General features: G+C 43.1%; 1 protein-coding gene across 1 annotated transcript in view; it reads left to right on the plus strand.

The window, feature by feature from the left end:
• Positions 1-7,231: 7,231 nt before the first annotated feature.
• Positions 7,232-22,591, plus strand: part of BCHE (butyrylcholinesterase) — a 31,035-nt gene continuing 15,675 nt past the window's right edge. The window contains exons 1-2 of the mRNA XM_033069280.2: positions 7,232-7,422; positions 12,736-14,254. Coding sequence (XP_032925171.1) covers positions 12,741-14,254 — 1,514 coding nt within the window. The 5' untranslated portion in view covers positions 7,232-7,422; positions 12,736-12,740. The remainder of the gene's footprint in view (positions 7,423-12,735; positions 14,255-22,591) is intronic.

Genomic DNA, 22,591 nt, shown 5'->3' on the forward strand with positions numbered 1-22,591 from the left:
CTATTTTGCTGTTTTACAGCTGCTGTTAACATTTACTAGAGGAATTGTTTTACACTCTGCATGGAATAACATCACTGCAGATATTCTGGCAACATGAATAGTGAGTAAAATTTTAGGAGGGGAGTGGAGAATAAAAGAGGAGGAGGAGGAGGAGAAGAGGAAAGGCAGCCCAGGAGGGTGAGAAAATTACTTTTCCCTTTTCAGTGGTTAAATCCTAGCCACTGGTTAATGTCCTTCCAGTGGGGAGGGCAGCTCATTTGTGACACAGGTACAAATGGGCTCAATCAGAGGAGCAACCCCACAGGCACTTCCAATTCTTCGTGTGACATTCAAAACCGCCAGTGTTTCCAGCAGCTGGTGATAGGATTTATTCTTTATTTTATTTTTTTTTTTCCTTTTGCACGAACACGAAAATTAAAATCACTCGAATGCTTTCACTGAGCAAGCCCTCACCCTCGTGCTTTATTCCTCCAGGGGCACTGGGAAAGAGGCTGAGAGTCTTTTCCAGCCTTGATGATGCTGTGGTTCTGTTTTATGGAAGCTGTGGGAAGGCAATCCACGTGAAGCCCAGCACCACCCACCCACCTGTGGGCTTCCTCCAGCGTCAGCGAGTTGTTGCTTTGGCAAAAATGAAGGGATGGGGGTTTGAGCCATGAGGTTCCCTCTGTGCTTTCCAAATCCATTTCCAGGCAGAATCCTCACTGCCACCTTGGCTGGGATGGATTATTGTGCACACAGGATTCACAGTTGTGCTGGTGGCTCCAGAAGCACTGGCAGGTCCTGGCAGGGTGATCCCAAGGGAATTTCCTTCCCCAGGGGGTGGCTGCCAGCTGAGGAATATTCTGGATAACATCTTTTGGTTAGTGCCTGTAGTGATTTCTAGGAAATCTGAATCCCAAGGGCTGACTTCTGTGTACTGAGGGGAATAGATGGAAATGATGCTTTTATTCAAGATTACCATCCCAAGGTCCTTTTTTTGGTGACATATTGAGAGGAAATCTAGAAAACTGCCTCTATAAAAGTGGGGTATTTAAAACAAACCAAAAAAGATGGTAATGTCCTGAAGTTCTGGGTGTCTGAATGCAATCCAGCCTTTTCTTATGGTCTCAGGCACATCCTTCAATTTCCCAGGCTCCTTGGTCTGACAACTTAAACAGAAATTCTTTCAGGCCCTGGACTCTCTTCATGCATTTTGTACTGAACCTGCCTCCAGGCAAAAGGGAGAAAATGAGCAGAGGATCAGAACATTCCTGCAGCCACTAAAACTCCTCTCCCCAGCCGAGGTCTGTGAGCTCTGCCAGCTTCTCCAGCCCTGCACTGAAGTTTTCCTTTCCTGTTTTGACCTCTTGCAACTCCTGCTGAGGGAAAAACACTCAAGGATCATTTTTGGAGTTAAAATGCTCTGACATGATAGAGGGCAAATGATTGGAAAAGTTGGTGTTTTAGGCTTGTACAGTTTCCATAGTGCAAATAAAAGTGGGAGGAAGGAAAGAGAAGTTTATGGGGTGTGTGAACCATCAGGGATCTGCATAGGGCAGGATGGTCATGAACAGAATGTGTTGTTATTAAACTGATAAAAGATAATTCTAACTCCTCTAAAATAAAATATTTCCTAATAGCTCTCCATGGATAAGCTTTGGGATCAATGTGGCCTCAATATTTTGATTTGTACCCTCAAAATCCATGCTGAGGGACATATTTTGCACATCATCTTATCTTTCACTTAATGTTATGTACTTAATAAATAAACACACAGCAGCACCTGAGGGAGCCTGCTGTACTTCAGCAGGAATCCACCTGTTCTGACAGGGCTGTTTTTTCAAGCAGATGGCCCCATGATGGATTATCTGCTCCTGGCCCATCCCAAACAATTTGCACAGATGTTTATAATGAGATTTTCCTGCTTACACAACACTTGCACATCCACAGGACGATGTGGCCTTCTGCTGAAAAGTCACCCAGCCTGAGAAGTTTGTTTCTCTGCTGGGAAAGAGCTTTCCCAAGCCCATTTCCCACTGGGATCCTTTGGAAGAGGTCAGCATGTGGTGCTCCAGAGATAACAAAATAAGCACAACCTCTTCCAGGGTCATCTCTTACACCCAAAGTTATATTTCTTTCATGAAACAGAACAGCCAAAAAGAACAAATCTGCTGGAAAACAAAGGGAAAACGGCTCTGGAATATTTATTTGAAATGAAGAGGAAAAATAAAGCGTGTGCTGAGGTTGGCCAGCACATCAGAGAATCATTCAGGCTGGAAAAGCCCTGTAAGATCAAGTCCAACCACAAACCCAGCATTGCCAAGCCCCCCAATAAACCACCCCCAAGTGCCACACTCAGGAGCCCTTTTATGGGATGACAGACTGGGACAGACTGAACTTGTTCCCTCTGTAACTTCCCACCCACAGTTCCCAGCAGGTCCTGGTGTCAGCATCAAATTTTTCATTCCTATTTTCACCATGTTGGATGAAATGGGAATCTGAAAACTGCAGTGGCTTAGGCTGAACTTTTGAACATCCTTATGGCATTTCCATCAGAGATGTCTCTTTTGTGGGTGCAGAGGATCATGTTAGACAAAGCCTGAAATGGGAATTTGAAGGATTCCAACTTTTCAGCTGCAAATTTTACTTAAGAGATTCAAATGAGCTCGTTGATCCACCAAACTTCTGAGTTATTCACAGAGTTTTGGTATGGGAGGACATAAAATGGTGAATTTGAAGCTCCTGTGGTTAGGTGATCATGGAATTCAGATATCTTTATTTTGAACAATTAGAGCTCTACTATGTATAGGTTAAAAAAAAAAAAACAGGAAACAGAAAGGGAAAAAAGTTATACAGTCAATTAATTAATTGTCTGCAGAAATCTGTGAAACCTAACTTAAAATTTAATTAGTTTTTTTCTTGCAAGCTAAACACCAGGCTGCAATAATGATGTGCAAGTCATATTGAGTACACATTAATAATTTTTTATTTTCTTTATTGAACCTGATCCCGATATGAGACAAATAGGGAACTATGTAATAGCACAAGGGACTAAGAATATGTGAACACTAATAATAATAATAATAATAATAATAATAATAATAATAATGGCTTTATCTCTTCACTGGCTGTATTTTCTCAGTGGCTGTGATTTCTCTAAGACATTTGTACAGGTACAGACCATAATTGTTCTAATAAAGAGGAAATTATACTGATCTATAATTAGAGCAATAAGCAGAAAGGTACAGCAGATCATAATTGAACCAATAAGGGGGAAATATAATCATGTTTAATGGCTTACATGAGTTTTAGTGTCTTCTGTATACTTAATAAATAGGTACCCATTTTCATGGTGTGTATCTGAAACAGCTTTCCTGATATTTTCACATTACCCTTCAGATCTGTTGTTGGATATTTCTGCTGGTCCTGGAAGCCCCTCTGGGGTGAGGCCTTTTGGAATAAGCAGAATAATATCAGAATTTCAGCTGGGTATGACCATCAGCTACAGTCATCTGTACCAACACTTCCTGTCCAGGGTTATTTAGGGTGTTATTTAGGGTTTAAACCCACGGATATGCAGGTGAGATTTGGAAACAGAAATACAGAAATGGTAGAGAGGTGTAACCTTTTGGGGTCAGTGTGTTTGGGCATGAAAAGATGCTCTGCAAGCAGGATATGCTCAAAGGACAAGGCAATGATTTATTTCCTAATATTCACAGTAGAATAACGTGGCTGCAGAGCTGAGCATCAGAAATTCCTTCTCCTGCTGCTGCTGCTGCTGAGCTCCCACCTTCTGTGGGCTTTTTTTTTAAACCTGAAAATTTCCCAGCTCGCAGCTTTGATGTGTTTCCCCACGAGTCCTTGAGCTGCTAACTGTCCCCTTCTCAGCAATCTCCCCCTGCCTGCAGCCTGACCTTCTGCAGCTCCAGTTTACTTGTTTCCCTCACAGATTTTTCTCACAATGTTCTGGTTTGCTCAGAGGTCCGAGCCAAGGTCACGCAGATGCTCGGTGTGGAAATCCAGGGATCAGAGACAGAGCTGAGCCCTCCCAGGGGAGTTTAGCAAGGCTCAAGTTTAAAACAGCCCCCCCACATCTTCACAGAAACGACATCAAATATTGTTTGGATATAATTTGCCTTTTGATTTCCCTCTCAGCCTTTAAAAAAATAAGGATGCTTCTTGCTTTCATGTATTTCCTCAGACATGCCCACTCTTGGTGTGTGACATTCTGTACTTTGAGGTGACACCTGCAAAGATTTTCAGCCCAGTTATCCTGGCAGGAGCCCAGGTGCTGGTTTGGAAGGGCAGGACCAAATCTGGTGATTGGGATTCTTAATGTGCAAGGTTCAGAGAACACCTTGGGAAGGAGGCTTGTGTTTTCCACCACGAATGAGATATGTATTCTTCCAAATATTTTTCTCTCTCAAAGATTTCTCAGCTCTGCTAAGTCCTGAAGATAAATGGAAAGAATTTGCAAGAGCACAGAGTGACAAGACAAGAGGAGATGGCTTAAAAGTGAGAGACAGCAGGTTTAGATGGGATATTGGGAAGGAATTGTTCCCTGGGAAGGTGGGAAGGGCTGGGATGGGATTCCCAGAGCAGCTGTGGCTGCCCCTGGATCCCTGGCAGTGTCCCAGGCCAGAATGGATGGGGTTTGGGGACAGTGGAGGTGTCCCTGCCATGGCAGGGGTGGCACTGGGTGGGCTTTAAGGTCCCTTCCAACCCAAACCACTCTGTGATTCCATGATTCTGTGATAATATGGGATGTGTGTGACTTAGGATATTAATAATACCTAGGTAACATCCTGAAGGGCAGTTAATAATAAGCTAAATCCTAATAAAATATTATATTTTTATAATACACATTTTATGCATTTCTATATATATTTATGTATGATACCTATTGTTCTCTAAGATTCTTAGACTAACAAATATTAATTTTCCCTACAGCTGAACTTTGCTTGCATTTCTTCAGACACTTGGACATTTCTTTGATCAAACTCCTTATGTCCATGTGGCAATGATTTCACAAGTACACATGAAATGACAAAAAGACACTTCTATATTTTGTGGTGATTTTTAAGAACCTTGCCCTAAATTTAAAATATGACATAACCTTATAAAACCTCATTAGATAGATGAATAGAGATATTTTTAAAAAGAAGGCAAAATCCATAAAAGTGGGAGTTTAAATACATATATGTATGTAGGTGTACAGCATATATATATATATATATATGTATATTTAAAAATATTTCACCCACAGGTTTGCACCTCCTTTTCTTCCACTCTCCCATAGGATCACTGAGAAAATGATGACTCTCCACACAATTACTGAGGGCATTAAATGTATTTAATCTCTCATTTTCGCACAGGTATTTTTAGCAAGCTAAGTAATAACTAAAAGAAGTGTTTCCTCTCACAGCACACAGTTGTGAAACTTTAATTTATATGTTAATTTTTTTAATTAAAGGGAAAAAAATACAGAATTTGGCTTAGTTTTCTTTAAAAGTACAGCATGATAGTGTAATGTCAGGCTGAAGGGCAGTAGTGGAGAGGTCTGACAGTTACCTGAAGATATCCAGGTAACCCCAAGGCTGAACTTGGCATTTCCTGGTGCCTTGGAAACAGCCTGAGACAGTGGATTCACTTCTCCCAGGGTCACCTTGTCAGAAAACTCCACATTTTGCATTTAGCAAAGCAGTTCCTAGGAGCAGGAGGCAGCTCAGGGTGCCTTGGGCTCTCTGAAGAGGAGCAGGGAGGGGAAGGCACAGCCCTGACAGCAAATGAAGGACAAAAACGACAATGTTTGAAAACAGATGAAGGCAGAGCAGCATTTTTAGTGTTTGAGTCTCCTGCTGCTTCTCTACTGCTCAAGGCAAAGAGGTTGAGAGCATGAGCATGGCCATAATCATCTGAAATTTGCTCTAAAGTGGCCTCTAACAAGATTTGGGGGTCATGATTCATCCCTGTGATGTCACAGAAATGAAGGGAGCGTGTGTCACCTGGGCACGTCCCCAGATGGGCTGAGGAGGCAGCAGAGGAAGGCAGAGAATGCTGAAACCTTGAGAACTGCCTCAGCCTGAGTGGCACCTTCCAGTGCTCCCTGCACCTGCAAGGTTTTCATCAGCCAGAAATAACTCTGAATTAATCCTATTTTATTATTAATTATTTCTGTTACTCTGAGTTAACAGTTTTGGTGAAGAATTCTGAAATCTCACAGCTCTGTGCTGAAAGTTTAGGGAGTTTTTTCATAGAATTATGGAATCCTCTAAAGGCTTGGGTTGAAGGGATCCTAAAAATCAGCCAGTTCCAGCCCCTGCCATGGTGGTTTAGGTTTGGAGTGGGACATATTCTGTCCAGTGAACATAGCCATGTAAATACCTGTGGAAGCTCTGATATTAAAGGATGTAGTAAAATAACTAGGAGAAATGAAATAATCCTGCTTTCTTGAACTTCCCTCTGTTAAAACACTAATTCCCATGCTGGCTTTAAAAACCCCAATGTAATCTCCATATTAAGGTCTATAAACTTCATCCTTAACTTTTTATTTCTGCTTTATTCCTGTTCTTTGCGTTGCCAAATATTGCTTTTGTGTAATTGAAACAGAGCTGTAGTTTCATTATTAAACAGGGAAGGTGATTGTGCTCAGCTCTAAAGGGGGAAGCAAATGTGGACAGTAGGAAAAAAAACTTAAATTGTGGAAAAAATGGGTTTTTTTCAATTTTTTCAGAGCAGAGCTACAGAGCAGATGCTGTTGTGAGGCAGGAGGATATCAGGTGTGCTCAGCACCAGGGGTGTTTTCCTGTCTGAAGCCTAAGAAAAGAGAGCAGCAGCGTGTGACAGCTCATTTTAAACCCTAAAATCAGAAGGGCACAATGCAGATCTGTGCCATGGCCTGGATGGGCAGGAGCCAAGTGATGCAGCTGGTGTTTGACATGTCCAGGCAGGGCACATTCCTGTTTTATCCGCCACACTCGTTAAAACCAAAAATAAATACTTATTTGCAACGAAAATAGGAGGTTTCAGTACAGAAAAAAAAAAAAGAAGAAATAAATTTTAAAAATTACAGGTGAGAGAGTGCTCTAAGCAAGACGAAAGAGAGGCGTGAATGATTATATTTACATTTCTATTTATTCTTATAAAATAGATGCCCCATGCATGGAACAAACCCCTGTGTGCCTGGTTTTGCCCAGCCTGGGGGTGTCCCTGGAGCATTTCCACGGCTGCTCTGGGAGCAGATGTGGGATGGGAGGCAGAGGCTGCCTGCAGATCAAGTGGCTGCTGCCAACTCTCGCGAGCTCCATGTCAGAAAGAGTTGATTATAATGTCAGCACTGGCCAATTTACAGGCTTAAAGCAGCAGCTGCACCGCTGCATCTCCCCCGAGGGATCCCAAGAGCCTGACTCTTAAAAACTTCTGGTTTCTTGGAACAGAAGTGGGGTAAGTGATTCTCTCTTTGCACGTCTCTGCCTGCCAGGATAATTTGCAGTTCAGCTTGATTTGCGCGGGGATTGGGATCTCTGGAAATGCTCTGCTCTGCCCATTTGTTGCTCTCCGGGGGAAGCTGCCTCTGCTCTGCAAATGGAACCAGTGAGCAGCGTGTGTAGCAGACCTTGGCATTATTCAAGGGGTCCTGGGCTAAGTAAATTAAGCTGAGCTAGAAATCACTTATTAATTCAACCATCTTTCCTGTTTAAATAGCGATTGTGTAGTTCGGTGTATAGATTTTTTTTTTTTTTTTTTGGCTGGGTAAAGATTTGCAAAGGGGGAGGAAACAGGCATTGAAATAAATGGTGTTCCTCGCTGAATAAGAATGCAAAAGTAGATTCTGTTTAACTTTTGCTGGGGGAAAACTACTACAGCAGCAGCTTTTTAAAATGTGCAAATACGGTGCATGATAAAACTCTGCTGGGTGGGTGTTGATGAGCTAAAGCAATCTTCTGACCCTTTTACTCTCGTTGTAATAATCAAGTAATGTTTGTTTTGCTCGGTGTGCTTCACGCTGCTGAGATTGGTTTAAAGCAGGATTAAAATCCTTATTAAATGTAATATTTGCCAGGCATTCAAGGTGTAATAATAATCTTCTGTCACTTGCTACTTTTGTTAATATTAGCAGAGTGACCTGAGAGTAGATGAGCTCTCTCATTCAGCAGCACAAAACTTCTGTGCTTTCCAAGCTTGATCCAATTTTTTCTTTGATGACAGAGCTAATTTTAAAGATACAGAACTGAATTTTTGGTTTTTATTTTCCTCATTGATATTATAATCTAAAACTATTGCTTTGCAAAGTTATATTTTGCAAAGCTACATTGTTTTCCTGCCATCTCTTTTTAATTAACAGAAAAGTGCAGGAGGAGAAGTAATTTTAATTACTATTTAGATGGATTAATCTTGAGGAACTTTAAAGTCTCCTGCTTTTCTTAGAGTCATTCTCTCTTCATAATGACAATATTTTAAATATCTTATTATTTCCAGCTTGTGGTTGGTCATGATCAAATTCAGTGTCACAACAACAGACTTAGAAAAATAACTTCTACAATCTCATAGCGTTACTGTGTGCTCCAAAACCCAAGTGGACCCTTTTTTCATCATTATCCTTCTCCCAGCTCTGGTGGTTTTTCAGGATTTTGGGTTTGGTTTTGCATAGGGGCTGAGAGAAGCCCTGGGATTCTCAGCACTAATGAATTGTTAAGGAAAGATTTACAGAGCAACCCAAATCATGCTTCTCATTTCTCCTTCCACTGCCTGTCTTAAATCACCTTAAAGTTTTAAAGTTTTAAAATGAAAGGTGCTGTGTAAAAAAAAAAATCCCAAATCTGTGTTGGTTTAGCAGGCTGGAAATATTCAGCAAACTGCGTAAGTTATGCCCAGTTTCTCTCAAAAATAGCGGATTTAAGCTTGGGTGCTTTAGCAAGCTGGGGTAAATACAGGCTCTTGCTTTGGTCTCTGTGGAGGTTTGGGGTGGAGATCAGGAAAGGTTCTTCCCCCAGAGTGTGCTGGGCACTGCTCAGGCTCCCCAGGGAATGGGCACAGCCCTGAGGCTACCAGAGGTCCAGGAGGGTTGGACAGAGCTCCAGAGGGTTTGGACAGAGCTCCAGGGCTCCAGGAGGATTTGGACAGAGCTCCAGAGGGGTTGGACAGAGCTCCAAGAGGGTTGGACAGAGCTCCAGGGGGGTTTGGACAGAGCTCCAGAGGGGTTGGACAGAGCTCCAGGGCTCCAAGAGGGTTTGGACAGAGCTCCAGAGTGGTTGGACAGAGCTCCAGGGATGCCCAGGGTGGGATTGTTGGGGGCCTGTGTGCAGCAATGAAAAACAAAGTGACACCGACCCACCCTGAGAATCCAAAGGAGATCCCTGTTGTAGGAATCACGCCCTTTCATACTTTAATCTCCACCCAACATAACTGAAACCAAACCAAGACCTAACAAAACTTAACAGAAGGGCACCCACTGGCTGGCACAGCTGCAGTGCTGCTCTCCACGCGCCCTTCCACCCAAACAGCTTCCTGCTCATCCTCTGTCCATGCTTAAAGTTGGACCTTTACTTGTAGGTAAGTGAATGGTGTGTGCATCTTGGCCACCCTCAGCCGTGCAATGATGATTGCTGGATCTCTGTCCTGCAGAGCATCCACCTGGACTGTACACAGTACTTGGTTAGACTGCAAACTGCACTGCTGTTAGAACCATTTCCATTATGCTTTTTTGTCTTGGCGTGAGAGGATGTACACGGTACTGATAGATTCTAGGTAGCTTAGGGTATGACGGGAGGATTTCTATTTCTTAAACTAGCATCCTCAGCTCTTTAATTACTTTATAGTCTAATTCTCTGCACACCAGCTGTTGGTTTGGCACATACATTACTGGGCAGGCTGTAACAACCACGAAGTCACCCTCCTTGATGGTGGCCTCCTGGCACTTTTGGCAATGCTGGACTATTGTGCTGTCATTTTGGGCAGGGAGCGCAGAGGGGTCCCCCCCAAGCAGGGATTTGTATCAGGGTAAGGCAGTTCTGCAGGGCTTGGGGTAATCTCGGGATAGGGCAATTCCATGGGGTTAGGGTCAGTTTTGGGGTTTTATATGGGTTCTGGTGGTGCTGAGGGTTTGGGGAATTAACTCACAAAGCCACAAAATGGCCAACATTCACACAACCTCCTTTAATTGTCCCCCAAAAACCTTGAAACTCTGGTGATATCAAAAAGGCTCTACCCTACCTCTTGCCAGGCTTCTGATTGAAGGGGCCCACTAAGGGGAAAATCTTTAACTTGATTAGACACCCAGTGCAGCAAGGCGCTCAGTTTCATATCAGAAATCTATCAGAATAGATTGCTGATGTGGGAGTCACCGTACCTGGCCCAAGCTCCTGTGCTATTCCAGGGATATTCCGCCTCCTATATTTGCTCCCACTGGTCTAATCACCCTCTGAGTGAGGTGCGTGCACTTTTGGATTCCTGAGTCCCTTCCCGAACTCCTCCTGGATCATTCCCCAGATCCTTTTCCAGCTGGTTCCTTGACCCAGTGAGAGTTACTACTGGAGCAATCTGCACACTCTGCTCTGCCTTATAGGTCCAAAATGGGGCCAGCCATGTGTAGCAATGGGGAACAAAGTGACACAGACCCCCCTGTGCACCAAAGAGATTCTTCTGTTGTAGAAATCACACCCTTTTATACCTTTAAACTCTACCCGACATAACTGAAACCAAACTGAACCTAACAGAATTTAACAGAAAAGAAACCCATTGGTTGGCTCGGCTGTTGTGCTGCTGTCTACACGTTCTACCATCCAATGAGCTTCCTGTTCACACACTGTCCATGCATTCCTCCAGCCAATCAGCTTCCTGCTCACACGCTCTCAATGCATTCCTCCAGCCAATCAGCTTCCTGTCCACGCACTATCCATGTGTTCCTCCAACCAATCAGCTTCCTGCTCACACACTGTCCAGGTGTTCCTCCAGCCAATCAGCTTCCTGCTCACACATTGTCCAGGTGTTCCTCCAGCCAATCAGCTTCCTGCTCACACGCTGTCCGCGCATTTCTCCAGCCAATCAGCTTCCTGCTCACATGCTCCTCCAGCCAATCAGCTTCCTGCTCACACACTGTTCATGCTTTCCTCCAGCCAATCAGCTTCCTGCTCACATGCTGTCCATGGGTTCCTCCAGCCAATCAGCTTCCTGTTCACACACTGTCCACGCATTCCTCCAGCCAATCACAATCTCCCCCAACTGTCACTAATTGGCTCTCTGCTCACTCACACCCTCTCACCCCCAGCCGAATTCCAACCGTCCCTCCTGCAGCTGTGCCATTCCCACAGGGCCTTCTGCTGGGCATAACCCTTCTCCAGTTTAACAACCATAACCCCACATCCTGCATCTGTGCAGGGACAGGAGCTGCACTGCATGATCCTTGGGAGTTCTTTCACACTCGAATATTCCATGATTATGCCTGGCACAGAGGGAGGGGAGCCAAAATCCAGTGAACGTGTGACTGAGCCTCATGCCTGTGCCATGGCGAGTTGTGCTGACCCAAACTCCTTGGGAGCTGCTAGACCCCGTGAGCTGACAAATCACATCTCTAATATTTAACAAAAAAAGGGAACAATTGCAGGTTTCTGTCAGTCAAAATGAAGACTTGGTGGAGTGTAAGACCAACTCTGAAGGCTATCGATCTCATTCACCACCTCATCTATTTTATTCTAACAAAACAACCAGAGCATAAATGTTAATGTTTTCTAAAATTTATCTATTTTCTGTCTATTCAGATGAATGCTGAAAATATTGTCCCTGAAAGATTCCTCCCTGCTTCTTTGATGCTGTCTCAAAGTTAGGAACCCCATTGCACAAAATCTTCCTTTCCTCCCCTCTGCTGCATTTTCTTTCCAAGAACAGGCACACAAGCAGGAGGAGCTCAAATTAGGCCACAGCTGTATTTTCCAGAGAAATTATCCTCATTCCTTTTAAGGACATGAGTGCTCCTCATTAACAAAGAATGGCCTGTTTAAAGGGACAGGACAGAGCATGCAATGTGTGACAGGGAAACAGGCAAAAAAAAAAAAAGAAGGGAGCTTTGTTGAGCATTTTCAGATATGTAAACCACAGAAATAGATTTATGCAAATAGGCTTTTTGTGAATTTTCAGTTTCAAGGGGATGGTGCTGAAAAGGCTGGGGTAAATACGATTATTAGGGTGCTTAAATGTGATACATAATCAATGTTTATATACTTAGCTTTAAGGTAATACTGATTATCACTCAGAAAAATTCTCAGGAAGGAAAGAGCAGATCGTACCCAAGGCACCATCTTCATACATTCAAAAATCCTTGATGTTTTAGTATCTTAATATTGATTCTAAATAATGGAAGTGTGACTGCTTTGTTGACTCTGCTGGTTGTAAACTTGATTAAGATGCTCTAGAAAAACAAGATCTTAGAAGAAATTATTTTTAGGCTTTGGTTGGTGGGTAAATCATCTGCAGTGGTCAGAGCCTGTTTTATGATTTCACCTTTTCCTTGTTTGTCTTCCTCAGTTCTACAGTTTTAGCAAGAGAATTTTTCTGAAGTACTGGCCAAATACTGAACAGAGTTTCTGTAGCACAAATAATCAAGAAGAACTTACCAATAAGTTAAAAACTTCTGTGCTTTCTGTGCAGCACCTTCTTATTTTCAATGCCCCTGGGATGACCTACACTCTTATTTAACAGACCATTTGGGTGCTAATATATTGCAACACTAATTTTAAATTTATTTTTTGTCCTGTGTTCCAGGCATCATGATCTGGGCAAATTATTTAAGTCTCTCCACCTTGTTCCTGATGGGGTTTCTCCTGCTGTCCATGTTCGCCAGGAAGGTGGTGCCTGAGGACATCATTGAAACCAAGAAGGGCAAAGTCAGAGGGACCAGCCTGCAGGTGCTGGGGGGGACAGTCACAGCCTTCCTGGGAATCCCTTATGCACAGCCCCCCGTTGGGAGGCTGCGGTTCCAAAAGCCAGAACCTCGGGAGGAATGGGCGGATGTTTGGGATGCCACCAAACACGCAAACTCCTGTTACCAGCACGTAGACACAACGTACCCGGGCTTTGCTGGGTCGGAGATGTGGAACCCAAAAACCAACCTGAGTGAGGACTGCTTGTACCTGAATGTGTGGATTCCTTCTCCCAAGCCCAAGAACGCCACTGTCATGGTGTGGATTTATGGTGGTGGCTTCGAGTCTGGGTCCACTTCCCTGCCTGTCTACGATGGGAAGTTTCTGGCCAGGGTGGAAAGAGTGGTTGTGGTTTCCATGAACTACAGGGTTGGTGCATTGGGATTTCTGTCCTTGCCAGGAAACCAGAAAGCTCCTGGAAATGCAGGTTTATTTGATCAAAGGTTGGCACTTCAGTGGGTCCAGGAGAACATAGCAGCCTTTGGAGGCAATCCCAAAAGCGTGACTCTGTTTGGAGAGAGCGCTGGCTCGGCCTCTGTCGCCTATCACCTCCTTTCTCCTGGAAGCCACCCTTTATTCACCAGGGCCATCCTGCAGAGCGGGTCTCCCAATGCCCCCTGGGCTGCAATTACCTCTTCTGAGGCCAGGAACAGAGCAGTGGCTTTGGCCAAACAGCTCCAGTGTCCCACCAGCAACGAGTCAGAGCTCATTGTCTGCCTCCAAGGCAAGGACCCAAAGGAAATACTGGAAAATGAAATTTTTGCTGTTCCATATGCTTCTCTTTTACAAATACATTTCTGTCCGAGCGTGGATGGGGATTTTCTGGAGGACATGCCAGAAGTATTGATGGAGAAAGGTCTTTTCAAACAGACCCAGGTCTTGGTGGGCGTCAATAAAGATGAAGGGTTGTCATTTCTGGCATATGGAGTCCCTGGCCTCGACAAGGACAGCGATGGCTTGATCAATAAAACCCAGTTTGAAGCAGCTTTAGCTCTGGCCTTCCCAGGAGTGAGCAAACTGGCGATAGAATCCATCATCTTCCAGTACACGGACTGGGAGAACGTGGCAAAGCCGGAGCACTACCGGGATGCCATCGATGACGCTGTCGGCGACTACAACATCATCTGTCCCGCGCTGGAGTTCAGCACCAGCTTCGCCCGCCTGGGCCACCACGTGTTCTTTTATTTCTTTGAGCATCGCTCCTCCAAGCTGCCCTGGCCCGAGTGGATGGGGGTCATGCACGGCTACGAGATCGAGTTTGTGTTCGGGCTGCCCCTGGAGAGGAGGGTGAATTACACCAAGGCTGAGGAGCTCCTGAGCCGCTCCATGATGAGATACTGGGCGACTTTCGCCAAAACTGGGTGAGTTTACTCTGCAAGTTTGGTTGGTTGGTTGTTGTTTCACCAGGGGAAAAAGCTTGACTGTTCCAAGGCTGCTTTGGAGCCTGACTGGAATGATGGGAAGGGATTAATTGTTCAGTTATCTGTGGGGTTAACTTTAATTCAATCCTTGTACTCTGATTTTTCCTTGAAGAATTCAAAGAGACCCCCGACTCACTGACTTCAACAGTTATCCAGAATTCTATTTCAGTTCTGACAAAACCACTGTTTTAATAGAATAAACAGTTGATGTGTTGCTCCCTATATTGGACAAGCTTAAGGGAACAGTGTTTATCCACCCATAAAAGCAAATACAAAACATTTCTTTGCCAGGGCAGCGGTTGTTCCAAAGGCAGGTAATGGTTTCAAGTGTTAGAAACAAAATATTTCAAACACTAGAAAGGACTTCCAGCAGTAGAAGTAGGAGGAAAAAAGCGCAATTTCCTTGAGGATGTAATTTTCTCAGAACATTCAGGTGTATAAGAGGGAGGTGTGTTATGTTCACATGATGGAGAGACTGGGATTTCACAAAGCCTCTCCTCCTGTGTGCTGTGAGTGCAAACCCACGACAAATCGCTCTCCAGTTCCAGTCCACTCATCTTGAAGTGAAATATGGCCCAGCCTGCACAAGGAGAAAATAAGAATACTTCATTGGGGTGTGTGGAATGGATTAAATCCAACCCTTCTCCAGCTGGAGTTAGTAGAAATGAGGCAGCCCTTGCTGCTCTCAGCATGGCTGGGGGCTCCCAATGAGACTCTCAGTTTGAAATTAAAACATTTCAGAGCAGTAACAAAAACAGCCCCCACCAAAACAACCATGTAGGATTAGTCCCAATGGTGGGGAGGGGAGGTGTCACTTTCCAGAAGTTTGGTTTGTGCTCTCTCCTGAGAAAATTATATATACAAAAATCTGTGCCTAGGAGAACACACAACCAAACAGTCAATTCACACTCAAAAAATATTTCTTTAACTTTAATGTTAAAATCCTGCATTAATTCTGTTTCTAAGGTGGACCTTTTGTTTGATTTGTCAGGGATATATAGATTTGTAAAAGCTGAAATCAACATTGGAACAGGATCTAATTAATTTTTTGAATAGATTAGAAACCAGAGGGGACCACTGTGTTCATTTAGTCTACCCAACCTTGCACATAACACAAAACAGGTAAGACTGAAATGTTCCCACTGATTAAAAATGTTTCCACTGATTAAAAATCCAGAACGAACATTGTTAGGTTGTTTTAAATCTTAATTCCAGTTAAAATGTTACATTGTAAAAGTAAGTGTTTCTAGACTGAATTTGCCTATTCTACCTCTGCATTTTCCAGGTTTTACATTTTATTTGACAATTTGTAAGATTCATTTTATGATTTTTGTTCCATATAGAGTTTGATCATTAAGGATGTATTAAAATAATCCATAATCTTTTTTTAATTGTTTGTTAAACAAGCAAGGTGTACCCCTGAGATTTGTACTAATGTGCTTTTTCTCAAACAATGACTCTCCACCTTTAAACCTGTAATTCATCCACACCTGGTTGGAAGTTTCCCTGCCAGAACTAAACAGTGTCATCCCCATGGAGCTGTAATTCCAGGTGTCACCTCTCCCTCCAGTCCAACCTGATATTCCCTGTTTATCCACCCCAGACAGGCGCTGTTTGTGCTTGGTGGGGTTATCTTGGCAGTGCCCTCTGTCAAAGGCTCCACCTTCCATCCCAAATCCATGTTCCCCCCTGCCTGGGCTCTCTCCACCTCCAGGACACCCCAAACTTTGTGGCTGCCAGCCCCCAGCCCTGTGTTACCCTTCACCTCATCCTCCACAGTGAACTCACTGCTAATTTTTGTGTGCATCCCTTTCTTAACAGATTTACTTATCTATGGGTGGGACGGATGATGGATGGATGGAGGGATAGATGGATGGATGGATGGATGGATGGATGATGGATGGATGGATGGATGGATGGATGGATGGATGGATGGATGGATGATGGATGGATGATGGATGATGGATGCATGGATGGATGGATGGATGGATGATGGATGGATGATGGATGGATGGATGGATGATGGATGGATGATGGATGGATGGATGGTGGATGGATGGATGATGGATGGATGGATGGATGATGGATGGATGGATGGATGGATGGATGGATGGATGGATGGATGATGGATGGATGGATGATGGATGGATGGATGGATGATGGATGGTGGATGGATGGATGATGGATGGATGATGGATGCATGGATGGATGGATGATGGATGGATGGATGGATGGATGGATGGATGGATGATGGATGGATGATGGATGGATGGATGGATGATGGATGGATGATGGATGATGGATGGATGGACAGGGATGGATGATGGAAGGATGGATGGATGGATGGATGGATGGATGGATGGATGGATGATGGATGGATGGATGATGGATGGATGGATGGATGATGGATGGATGGATGATGGATGGATAGATGGATGGATGGATGGATGGATGGATGGATGGATGGAAGGATGGATGGAAGGATGCATGGATTGCCTTGATTTATAATTACCTCAACAATCCCCATACTCTTTATATTCTGGAGCTTGTAATATTTCTTTTACCAGAGGAGATGAGCATATAAAACCAGAAAACAACTGTACCAATTGCTGCACTCATCACTGCATAATGCTTTCATGTTTAATTATTGTAAAATTTAATCTCAGATTTAATCCACGAGCTCTTCCTGCTCAGAGCCTGAGCACACCCCTCGGTGTGAGCTTGGTGGGGAGGGCTGTGATGCAGAGCAAAGCTTTCAGTGGGGCTCACAGTCTGGAATTGAGCTGTGAGGTTGATCTATCAATGCCAAAAATGCATCTGATAGATGCCCAAGATGAATTCTGATGTTGGGAAAGGCTTGGGAACCCTTCCTGCCCCAGGAAGTTGTTCTGGGACACCTTTCCTTGGGGACTGCTTCTTTGTTCCCCATCCTGCCCTAAAGGAGCTTGCATCCAGCGCCTTCCACCAGAAAGAGAAAAAAAATAAAAAAGAGAAATCCAGGTCGATATTTAATTTTGCAGAGCGATATTTACATTTCTTTGAACTATTCATTTCCACTGGATTATGTATATATTTAATTTTCATGTATATAAGTTTTATGTGTGTGTGTATATATATAAATTTCAATAACCTGCTCTGCAAAACACTCTTCCTGTCACTGCAGCCCCTAAAATTAGACAACATAAGGTACATTCAGGTTTAAGTTTGTGGAAGACAGTCCTGTCACCTACTGTGATCATCATTCACACTCTAATTAGATTACCCCACAGATTGGATTTGAAATGGTTTCCACAGCAAACAGCAAATAATCCCTCCCTCTGCTCCCACCACGAGGATTCAAACCATCACTGTTGGGAAAAACAATGCAATCCAGCAATTTCTGTGTTAGTAAAAAATCATTATGTGATCCTTTGCTCACTATCCAGAGCAGAGACACCTAAAGCTCTGTATCCCATTATTCAGAATGTGCAAGGAGTGGGGAAATTATAAAAATTCCTAATAATTCCAAGATTAATAAGGGATTTTTTTTTTTTTCATGGTGCATTTGAGCACATTTTAAGGAGCTGGGGAAGCCCTGTTTTGACATAATATTTATAGGAAACTCTGGCATGATCAAAGGGCAAACCTCTGAGGGGGAAATTACCATTGATGTCTCCAGCAGATGAAGAGAAAATCAAGCAAAAATGAGAAATATTGTACAGCATATTTTTTAGTGAGGGTGTTTGACCTAATATTCTAATGTGCTGAAGTACAAAAGCACAAGGGAGGGGAGAGCAGCCTGCAGAGGAAAGGAGATGAAGCAGAGTCAACAAAACTGGAAGAAATCTTGTTTTTTCCTGGTGTTTTCTGACTGGGAGGCACTGAGAGGTGCCAGAGCTGCTTCTCATGAGGAGCCTTCAAGCATAAATTTTGACTTTAGGGGTCTTTGGGTTTTATTTTCATGTGAGGAATAAAAATACTGATAGGAAAATTAAAAATATGCAGTTAGGAGCATTTTCTGTTTCTGTCATGGTTTAACCCCAGCCAAGCAGTTAAACCCCACAAAGCTGCTGCCCTCTTCCCCCACACAGAGGGATGGGAGACAGAACTGGGGGGATAAAAGCAAAGAAAAAATGTGGGAAATCCTTAATGTCACATAAGGACAAAAGAAAATATGTTAGGGACAGAAAGTGACTCCTTCACAGCATCCCAAGAGTGTGAAACCCTTGATTTCTGCATTTCTCAGTACCCAAAAGGGCACTGCCAGCCAGCCCAGGGGTTTCCCAGTCTGCCACCACCCCCAGCAGCAGTGGATGCAATTTTCCAAATCACTTCCTATTTCACATCCTGCCTAGAAATAAACATCAGTGATTACTGACCATTTTTTCCTGGAAAATTGCAGGCATTTCTGTTTTTGAATAGAAACAGGGAATGGAGATGTAGAGGATTCAGTAGCAGACAGGAACACACATTTCTGCTGTGAGCCTTGGAGCTGCTGCTGGACTCCAATTTCTCTTCTGGATCCCAGGGAATTGTGTCATTTTTAGGAATCTGCCATGTACATTTACATAGTCTGTGAATATCCTGCTGAAATTCTTTTTCATGGCTGAATTTGGGTATCAAGTAAGTGTGACCCAATATTCCAGCCATTCCTAGTTCTATTAAGATATCCCATAAAATACTTTTATTTTTTCATACATTTGAGCCTTGAAAAATCCTTGTTCTACCAGCAAAGAAAGAAAGAGACTTATTACTCCTGCTGTCTCAAGAAATCAAACCTAATAAAATATTTGGGTTATAAGAAAGAACAAATTCCAAAATCGAAGATCTTGATTTACACTTTGAGGTTAAATTCCTCTCTTCAGCTTACCTGGAGTCTCCTGTGCTTATTCTTGCATTTAAGAGTATTGGCAGTTGAATATCAGTTCATAGCCTCCAAATCATTTGATAAAATACCAGATATCATCACAGTTAGACAAAGAGAGTTGGGCAGCTTGGATTCAGCAGAAAACTGCAGTGTGGTGTCACAAAAAGTGCTGGATCTGGTCTGGCATGATTATGTTGAAATATCATTTATTTTAACAATACTGTTAAATTTCAGTGGCCCTCTAAATTCTTCTCAGCACACTTGCTTTTAAGCCACACTAATGAAAAGATGTAAATATCTCTTTTTAAACATTTTTAAAGTTCCTTTTTCTGCCACACTTTTGCTATTTTTCAGAGAGCCTTTGGAAGCAGGCAGGTGACACTAACAGGTCCTACAATTCCCAACCCTGGGATGCTCTAGGAAGGGGGAATTTTATTTATCCTGAAAAACTAGATGGGATCCCAAGTCCATGGGTGCCTTTTCCGTTCCTTTATCCATTAGATTTGGTAACTGTGCTCTTTAGTCATGAGAGATGCAAAGTGACAAGAGCCAGACAAATCAGATGAGCTGGAAACTCAAGAAGACAACGGAGCACACAAAGATAATATTTTTAAGGCTTTGTGAAAAATGCTTTGGATAAAAGGAAACGGGCAAAACTTGTCTCCATGCCAGTTTTACAACTGCTGAAACAAATCTTTGCAGCTTTTTCTATAAAGTGAAGCCTTTGAAATATTCCCTCCTATGTTTTAGGGGAATTTGTGAGGCTTTGATTGTCCCACTAAAGCTGTGAAGCACTTTGTCTGGTTATTATTTCCTTTCCCTGATGTTCCACTGCTAGACACATAATAAATTTCAGTGCTTTTGTTACCAACTTATCACAACCTGTTTATAGAGAGTAGTTTCAGAGCAGTGAGAACAAAACCAACAGCCTCATATAGAGTCCAGGCAGCACTTGAACTGGGGACCTATATACTCTGGCTATGGGAAGGACTGAATATAGTGGGGAAAAAATAAAAATAAAAAACTCCAACCACTTTTAATTTCCCTATACTTCAGGAAGTTGGAAGTTTTATGTCCCTCTGAGCCATTTTAAGGGAAGGGATTTACTGTGAGCTGTATTTCTGTCAGAGATTCGCTCGTGTTCTCAGGGATAGAGGAAAGTTTTTGGGTTGGAGTCACTTTGATCCTCACAGGGTCTTCAAACAATCCAGAGCTCAGGGGGACCAAGAGGAGCCTTTCCCTGAGGCTGCTGCTCCTGAGATCTCACACCCTTCCAGAAAAATTAATTTTTCATCTTTTCAAGTGATTTTTTTCTGATCAGTTCAAGAATGCAGAGGAAAATATTTCTGGATTTAAAAAAAAAAATGAGTATGAACAAAGCAGGAGAGAGGTTCCCAAAAATAAAAAAAAATGTATATGGAAAGTCTTTCTTCAGCATGTTAGGAAAAATCAGAGTTTTCATTTTGACCCAGAAGGACACGTTTGCTCTCTTATTCATTGTCTTTCATGTGAGCAATTTTTGAGCCATGCAAAGAAATTGCAGAAATTGTAGTCTTGGATAAAAAAGAAAAAAAAAAATTAAGAAAATTTGCTGCTATTTTTCCACCCTCAGTTTTGAGTTCTTAAAAGTGACTCATCATCTTTACCAGAGTTTATATCCATTGTTATATTCAGGAACAGTAATGGAAACACCTTTTTAGCAAAGTAATAGGAAACAGCAGATCATGGAAAATATCAGTAACCAGAGACTCACCTTGGCAGGCATCTCCCTCTCCCCAGCTTGCAAGCTAACAAGCTGTCATTGAATTTCAAAACTGAAAACAGGAGTATTTGATTCAGATGTCCTTTGAAAATAAGCCTGGGATACAAATTGTTGAGATTGGTTTAATTTTATTACAAACATTGCAGATTACAAGAAGATGTCTCGTTCCTTTCCATATGTGCAGCAAACACAATTCTGTCCACACGGATTTCACTCCCTCCAACAGATGAGTCAAACCATTATTTTCAAACAGGAGATGAGAACATCTATTAAGGAAATGTCCAAATATTGTAGGAGTCTTTGAGTGAGAATAAAACTAAAACCTAGAGCTGAAATGCAGAGGATTGACTGGAAGAGAGCGCTGGCAGTGCTCAAATTCAATTGTCCTTGAGCAAACCCACGTGGGGTGAGCAAGGTGAACTGCTGAGCCCTGGAAGAGAGGGAGATCAGAGGGGCTGGAGAAAGAAATGGGGCTGGGGAAGGGGCTCAGCCTGGAGAAAAGGGGGATCAGGGGGGCCCTTGTGGCTCTGCACAACTCCCTGACAGGAGGGGACAGCCAGGGGGATTTGGGATTGATTGAACTCAAGTTGCACCAAGGTTGGATATTAGGAGAAATTTCTCCTGTAAAGGGATGTCCTGCCCCAGTAAAATCTGCCCAGGACTGTGGTGCAGTCCCATCCCTGGAGGGATTTAAAACCCTCCTGGATGTGGCACTTGGGGACATGGGACAGTGGTGGCCTTGGCAGAGCTGGGTCAGCAGTTGGACTTGAGATCCTGGAGGACTTTTCCAACCTAATTCAGTGATTCTGTGGATCCAAATCCACCTTTCCTCATAACTGAGACAGGCTGAAGAGCCTGTGCTGGGCAGTTCCCTGCTGTCCCAAGCGACAGCAAAGAGTCTACACAGACACATTCTGGGGAAAGGAGAGGCATGGAGAGAAATAAAGGTTTCAAGAGGGAAGTAAAACCATGGTGTGATTGCCACCTCGAATTTGGGAGTGGGTGTAAGAAGCCTGGATGGAAACAATTTAGTGTTTGGTGGGCAGTAAGGAAAATGAAAAAGCAAGAGAGGGAAATGTGACTGCTGCAAGACATCAGGTGACCAAAAAAATGCCAAAAAAAAGAACAAAAAAGAGATTGAAATATGAAAGCAGAAAATGCCTGAAAGACTTGCAAACTGTTTGAGGGGGAGAACAAATCTGAGAACAGAGAAATGAAGGAAGGGCACATATGAATTTATATTATGAGTTGTGTCTGAGGCAGGTCCACATATAAAGCCAGGCACTTCAGAGAGAATGTATTTTACAAACACATGCTTCCAGAAGGCACCGAGAAATTAATTAATGTTAATTAATTAATTAATTAATGTTAATCCCCTTTTGAAGAGCCACTCTTCTTCCCTGCTGCCTTTCTGCAGCTCAGACCTTGTTTCACCATCAGAAGGCAGAAATGGAAGTTTGAAAGGGCTGCAAACCCCATTTTTCCAGGAGGCTCTGGAACACTAATCTGGAGTGATGCTGAGAGTTTTTGTGGGAGGAATGGAAACCTTCCAGTGCACATTTTAATTCCCTGCCCAACTCCAGAGATTGGCTGTTCCAGGGAAGTAGAAAAAGAAGAAATGAGGAGCAGCAGAGGGTGCCTAACACCACATTTTTGGAGGGAGCTCAAT

Source organism: Catharus ustulatus, chromosome 10 (assembly GCF_009819885.2).
Source record: "Catharus ustulatus isolate bCatUst1 chromosome 10, bCatUst1.pri.v2, whole genome shotgun sequence".
NCBI lineage: Eukaryota > Metazoa > Chordata > Aves > Passeriformes > Turdidae > Catharus > Catharus ustulatus.